Here is a 7,284-nt window from a genome sequence, read left to right as displayed (position 1 = left end):
AACTGTCATAACTATGAGTCAGTTGCCGAGCGCTTGAATGTGTGGGGGATCATGTGATCGTGGGGAAGCTACCATGGTTGAAAGTTATGAAAAATGGGAGTAAGACCCTTTTTTCCCCCAGTGCCGTCGTAACTTTGAACGGTCACTAAATGAACTGTTATAAGTTGGGGACTGCCGATACAGGGTGGGCGTGGCTTATTCAGGGCTATTAATGCGGAAGACCCCATGCTACCTCTCTGCTGGGAACAAGCTGTGGTGTAGCGGTGATGGGAGAGAGAAACATCTCCCATCTCAGAAGTTTCTGGTTGGATGAGAGACTCAAGATGGCCTTAGCTGAATCCAGTGGGACTCTTGTTCTTGGGGACTGTATGGGTGGCCCTTTGGTTCAGGGGCCACAGCATAAACCCAGAGTCTCTGCGTCATGCCCCTGTCGGAATCTGATTCGGAGGGGGAGGCAGAGCAGCGGGCAGGGAGCGGGAGTGTGGCTCCGTTGGCTGTGGAAGAAACTGGGGAAGGGCAAAGTCCAGTTGGGCAGAGCAGGGGAGAGGTAGAACAAGGGAGAGGGAATTCAGAGGAAGACTCAGGCCCACCCCCTCTTCATCCTAGAGCACACAGGGAAGAACGGAGAAGGGAGCAATGTGAGTTGCGTGGCTTATGGGGGAGGAAAGGGCCTTGATTCCCTTCATTAGCTGCAGCTGGGAACTCAGTGTTTAAAAAAGACAAGCTGTGCGCAGCAGGTTGTTGGGAGCAAATGTGAATTTATCTTGTATCATCGTGGTTTATCTGTGTTCCTGGCGTCTTCCCAACTGTGTGTGTTTTGCTGGCCTTTCAAGTCTTCAGTTCCTTCTCCTACCCTGTCCAGTTAATTACTGCAGCGTAATTTGTGTGGATTTTGAGTAACAGTTTGTACGTGCTTTGTTTTTGGACTGAATTTCCTCCACTTAAAGGCTGTTTCCTGGGAGAGTTTTTCTCCAGGCCGAAGGTAACCTGGACATTGGGGGCCAAATTGGAGATAATAAAAGGACTCTTCTTGCGTATTTGACTGCGTTGCCATTTCGCCACGCCCCTTTGGGTCATCACACTCTGCTCCTTCCATTCACACAATCCACCAACTTCTCTTCTCCTGTATCTCAGCATCTTCTGGGCTGGACTGATAACCGCAGCTTCCCTCCCCGTCGCGGTTATTATTTCGGCATTCCTGGCTTCTTCGGGTGAGTAACGGGCTGCTGTTTCTGATATCCACCAGTGCTCTCAACAGGCCCTGCGGGAGAAAAGCAAACCAGACGGCGGGTGTGATAAATACCATGGGGTGTGGAGCTTTTTCTGCGGGTCCATCAGCGGCAGGAAGGAAGGCCAGCACTGCGAAGGACAATCCCCTGCCACCAAGTCCATCAAGAGACCCAGAATGTCTTCCCTCCCCATCATAAAAAATAAAATAAAAATGATAGCATCTTTTAAGACTTGGAAGTATATTTTTTTCCTCTCCCTTCTCCATTCTTTTTCCTTATATGTCTTTCCAGAATGCTGCTGTGGGAAACAGAATGTTCCAGAGTAATAACAACACAAGTCCTCAGACTCACAAGTTGGGAATTTGTGACATCAGAGGTTGCTCTTTTTTTTTTTTCCAGCTTGGAGCTCTGGGGCTGGATTTTGCACAATAGGCTACCCGCCCGCCCGCCCACCCGTACCAAACATCACACATCACAAATCGCACAGTTGTGGCTTTCAACCTTAACCTGAACAAGGACGGTAGAAGGTAGATGACTCCATTCGTTGGCCTTCCCAGACTGACCTTTGACTTGTTTCTGGAGAACTTGGCCTCGGGGTTGGTTGGAATTACTCCGCTGGATTTTACTAGGTCCCGTGTGGTTTACAGTCAGGACCTGTGGTGGGTTTTCTTCTTTCGTGGGGAAGAAGGAGAAGAAAGGAAGGTGTTAATGGAGACATGGAAGTGGTCTCGTCTGCGTTAGACTAGAAGTTGCACCGATGTGACCAACTCTCTAGTTCTCTTCGCTCAACTTTCCTCTGGATCCTCTCAAGATGGGTGAGAGCTGCAACTCCCATAATTCCCAGCCAGCATAACCATTAGCAGTGCAAAACAGAGATCATCCCTTCAACCTCATCTGTTTCCCCTACTGTGCCAAACTTCTGAGGTCTAGCAGTAAGACAATCGTGGTTGCAAATCAACCCAAGAGTTAAGAACTCTACATCTCCTAGGTTTCATTGGTCTCCAAGGTCTATTAGTTCCAGCCAGCATGGTGATTGGTCAAGGATAATGTTGTGTCCTACAAAAGTAGAGTCATGGGTTCTTCACCCTTGTTCTAGATCTCTGCAAAGAAGCCCAAAGGTCTCCCATTAGGTCATGTTCTACCTGTTTGATGTCCAACGGGAAACTTGAGTTTTGTGGGAACTGAAAAGATATGGAAAAGATTTCCTGTAGAACCATCTGAGGTTTTGGCTGGTGGCATCTGGTTTCCTGGGCCATTGCTGTCCTGACTGGAAGGAGACCAGTGTTTCATCTGCAAAATCTGTAAGGGGATTAAAAAAAAAAAAGCTATTGATCCAGATTGGATCATTAAGATAAGGATATCTGACAGCACTTTCACTGGGACTTATCTTTCCTCACTGTGATGTAACCGTGATTCTTCATCTGATGTACCTTCCTCTGAACAGGGGTCAGCAACCCGCAGCTCTGGAGCTGCATGTGGGTCTTTCATCCCTCTGCTGCGGCTCTCTGTCGCTCAAAATAATGTGTCACAGCTGCCAACGTGTGTGTGAGACACCCACCGGCACGTGATTTATTGAGCTTTTTGACTCCCGATAGGCCAGGGGATCTTCAAAGTTGACAGCTTTAAGACTTGTGGACTTCAACTCCCAGAATTCCTCCTCCAGTCATATTAGCTCAGGAATTCTGGGAGTTGAAGTGCACAAAGTCTTAAGCTTGCCAAGTTTGAAGAGCCTTGCGCTAGGCCAACCAAGGGTAAATCCAAGAAGCGTTTCAGAAGAAAACGGTCAAGGGTGACAATGAATGATGTGTCTCAGAGTCGGCTAGATGTCAGGATTCCGGCAGTTACCCCCATTTAAATCATGAGTCTCGAGCCAAACTTCCAAAACTTAAAAGGATTTATTGGGAGTTAAAATGTCCGGCACTGCCTGGGTATAGCTGACTCTGAGACACATCATTCATTGTCACCCTTGACCCTGGTTTTCCCCCCACCCCCTGGGTGTATCGTAATTCATATTCTCCATTGGGACACATCCATAGACAAGAGTCATCAATCATGCTCTCCAGTTAGATATTTGCACAGCAGAAACTTCAGTCACCTAGTTACTATCTTTGAAAACATTTATGGAATGCAGTTTTGGTTGCAAGTTGCGCCCTGCTCCCTCCTCCCTTTTTGTTGGCGACTCTAAAAAGACCATAGAAATATTTTATGAGTGGACAAGAATGTTTAATTCAACTACGTATGCTGTTTTTGTGGCTGCTCAGGAAATAGCCAGGCACGGGGAAAGGTTTCGTGGCTCCCGGTGTTTTCTTTTGTGTGAGAAACGGGTTCCAATGGCTCTTTGAGTGTTTAAGGTTGCCAACCCCTGGTTTGGAGCCACTATAACTTCATCTGATTTCTAGGTCCAAGCTATGCTCACTTTCTGTAAAGCCATCTTACCCTGGAGGAGGTGGGTTCGAGAGGTCTCTTCTTCTCTGTTTTCCTTTCCCAAGATGGCTCTTTGTCTCCTTCATTCTGAACCTGGTGGTGTGTCCAAACTTTCCTCTGGAGCATTCCTCCAAGGCCATTGATGGTGGTGGTGCCTTTGGAACGATGTTCTGGAGTGAAACTGGGCTGCTGAGATTCCATCTTCTCCTCCCCCAAATAGTGTGCAGAGGAGGTCTGCCTGCCAAGGTCTTTTTCCTGGACTTGGGATCGACGGCGGGAAGCAATCAAAGCAATCTGCTTGGTGCTCTCAACCATCTCCTTCAACGTTTTCAAAGTCAAGAGACCGTTGAGGGCATCTGCCCTGGAATTTTTCCGACTGGAATCTTGGGAAGATGGAGAACGTAGCTTGGAAGCGACCTTTTGTGAAGAGAGGCCCGAAGTCTTCGTCTAGAAATCAAAGTGGTTACAAGACAATATTTGCACATAGTGCCATTCAAAAGCTGGACTGTTCTGCAAATCTGGTTAACAGTTGACCAAGGATGTCATTTATGCCTTTCTTTGATATTAAACCAGCTGAAGTTTTCCCTAAATGTGCCACCAGATCTCTCTGCAAGCCACTATCTTCTTGAAATTCCTTTTTCTTTTATTTAAACAATCTTCTCCGGGGTGAAGACTCTACTTCAACTCCTGCTCTGTTTTCCTAGCTGTGATGTGAGAACTTGACCAGCCTTGCTTGGAGCTGACCTCGTTGCTTGCAAGGCTGACTCGGCCATAATAAAAAGTGAAATAACAGAAGCGAAACAAAATGACATCAGACACCCACTTCCTTAAGCTACAAAGTCCCCTTAAAATACATTCTGAGTGTTTCCTTTTTGTATTGCAATGGTTGAAGGATCTATATGTCCTCCACTTCAGCATCTGGTAGCCTTATTTATGTATTATTTAATTGATTTGTCAATCGCTTACAAGATAACAGGCATAAGAATAAACATGAGTAAGAATACAGGAAGAAATGGGGACAATAGGACAGGGGCGGTAGGCACGATGGTGCACTTATACACACCCCTAACAGACCTCTTAGGAATGGGGTGAGGTCAATAGTGGAGAGCTTGAGGTTAAAGGAGTAGGGGTTAGAGGATGTAACTACAGAGTCAAGTAGTGCGTTCCAGGCATTGACCACTCGGTTGCTGAAGTCGTAATTTCTGCAATCAAGTTTGGAGCGGTTTATATTGAGTTTGTATCTGTTGTGTGCTCTTGTATTGTTGTGGTTGAAGCTGAAGTAGTCATTGACTGGTAGGACATTGTAGCAGATAATTTTGTGTACTATGCTTAAATCCAGCCCTAGGCAGCGTAATTCAAGGTTGTCCAAGCCCAAAATTTAAAGCCTGGTGGTGTAGGATATTCTGTTGCGAACAGAGGAGTGGAGTACTTCTAATTAGTCTTCTAATCTTTCTTCCTTGCTTTGAATCTTGACTCTTGTCTGTTCTCTACCTCGTACCTCCTTCTGAAGGACTTAGCCTGCTGTAAACCAGGCCTTTCCAAACTTGGCAACTTTAATCCTTGTGGACTTCAATTCCAGGAATTCCCCAGCCAGCATTGGAGTTGAAGTCCACAAGGCATAACATTACCAAGTTTGGAGACTCCTGCCATCAACGATGGTATATGCCAGCTCCCCCAAATCCTAACTCCGACAGATAGAAGATGAGAGATTATCATTCCCATATACATCTCTTCTTTGAACTTGCAGGACAAGACGAAACAAAGGCAAAGCAGAACCAACGAAGAAGAGCTTTTGATGGACTTACCTGGTGGACAGATGTTAACAGATGAAACGGTGTAGGAGTGGGGTTCCATTCACGAGTCACCTTCCTTTTTGCTGGGGTGTTTTTAGAGGATGACCGGTAACTGTCACTAAGAAAATGCAAGATATAAGACACTGATATGAAACATTGGCAGATGAGTTGGGAGATTCCCATTGGGAAGGAGATCTAGTCTTTGGATTATAGGCATGGTTGAGTAAACACAACACAAATCAAATGGAAAATTGGGGCTATTTAATTAGGGCAGCAAGACACAGAAAATATTGTTGAAGCCCTGCCAAAGGACAAAAAGGATCTTGGGTTCCCTTAGAAAGAAATTCCACAATATTCCCTTTAGGATTGGGTCCATCTCTGTCAAGTGCAAAAGACCAGGATTATTACATGTAGTTCCAATTAAACTGATTTATTGCTATCATGCACATAAGGAGAATTCAAAAAGAATTGGGCTTTGTTTCTTTGTGGCTACATAGCGATTCTAGGCTGATTCCTCTTTTGACTCTACCCCCCGGTTCTGCTACTTCTGCTACAATCCCCAATTTGAGGGATATCATCAGAGTGTTTCTGTAATTGACATTTGCTCTATAAAAAAATCCTTTCCTATTGTCAGTTGTCAGTACCTGTCGGAATCCACAACAATTGGGGGAAGTTCAAATTTGGGCCCTGAAAGGAAAGCTTTCTTGTGATCGATGAATCCTTCTGGATTCTCCTCTCTGTTGCGGTCTTGTCTCGGAATCTGTCCAGAATGGAACTATCCCGCAAAACCAATAAAATAAAATAAAAATTGAAAGCTTAGTTCATCAGCTGATGGATGCGTCTCGTGCAAAGTTGACATTACCTTGTGTTATTTCCATATTGCTCCGTTCTCATTTCATATACATTTAATAAATAAATAATAACAACAATAAACAACGTCCTCTATTCCCCATCTCTGAGGAATCCCCATTTAGGGGAATAGGAGAGAATTCTGTCTTACCTGCCATGCATTGGACATCAATGAGTGAAGCACCATCAGACGATCCAGAGTCCCTACCTCTAATTCATGGAAATATAGGCGGTACAATTTTTCAAGAGGTCCCGGGACTGGAATATTGTGGTCTATAGAAAAGACAGAAAGCTTCCAGATTTGATGGCCCGAAAAAGCTAGCCCAATTCCCTGAGAAACCAACAAAGATAAGGGTGACCTAGTAGTAAAATTCTCTTGAGATATCCATTGAGTTTCTCCAATCCTACCTTTGATCAGGGACCACTGCTGTTGAATGAGCTCTTCACAGAGATACCGGTATTGCTGGTGGCGCTGGATGATGAAATCCTTCTGGCAGAGGATGTTGTCCTTGTACAAAGCGTTGGCTTGAAGTTCTGTTTTTCCCACTTCCAGCTCATGGGTCTTGCACAAGAGACTCAGAACTTCCTGTTGGTCCTTGCTGGTGGTTTGTTCCGGGAGCAACTTCTCCATTTGGCAAACTTTCTTCTTGGCATTTGCCAACCTCAACTCCAGATCAGCCTAAATTAGGAAAGGAGAACTTGGAAACCCCTGAAAGTCCTCCATTTCTGAAGAAAGGTCTAAATATTAAGAAGTTATTGAATACTAAAGAGCAGCCGTTACTCTGTTGAAGTAACTCTATTCCTTTGATGTGGTCACATCAAATCAAAATAGCAGCCACGATGCTCATAAAATACACCACAGTCTTCAATTCCATGGTTTTTAAGAGCCTGGCGGTAGCATTGTAACATCCAGCCGTGCAATCTGATAAAGCAATAGATTGCAAAGCTTTTGGAAAGTTTTAGTTTGGGACAATGTCCTCTTTCTGTTT

At 45.1% G+C, this 7,284-nt stretch overlaps 1 protein-coding gene across 2 annotated transcripts; it reads right to left on the bottom strand.

Annotated features, from left to right (window-relative positions):
- Positions 1-727: 727 nt before the first annotated feature.
- On the bottom strand, positions 728-6,992 carry LOC148124670 (kinesin-like protein KIF19). 2 transcript variants are annotated; one of them, XM_087912890.1, is made up of 8 exons: positions 6,704-6,992; positions 6,447-6,568; positions 6,091-6,221; positions 5,459-5,564; positions 3,666-4,100; positions 2,372-2,528; positions 1,793-1,900; positions 728-1,261 (listed from the first exon to the last, which is right to left on the bottom strand). In XM_087912890.1, exons 1-8 carry the CDS (start codon positions 6,924-6,926, stop codon positions 1,185-1,187), a joined length of 1,359 nt encoding a protein of 452 aa, XP_087769016.1. In that variant the 5' UTR covers positions 6,927-6,992; the 3' UTR covers positions 728-1,184. The 2 variants fall into 2 exon arrangements, with proteins under 2 accessions (XP_087769016.1, XP_087769015.1); XM_087912889.1 differs by having other exon boundaries at positions 6,447-6,992.
- Positions 6,993-7,284: the final 292 nt, after the last annotated feature.

This window comes from Pseudonaja textilis, chromosome 14, assembly GCF_049901715.1.
Source record: "Pseudonaja textilis isolate UNSWEBS1 chromosome 14, rPseTex1.2, whole genome shotgun sequence".
Classification (NCBI taxonomy): Eukaryota; Metazoa; Chordata; class Lepidosauria; order Squamata; family Elapidae; genus Pseudonaja; species Pseudonaja textilis.
This window is presented reverse-complemented; position numbering and strand designations above follow the sequence as displayed.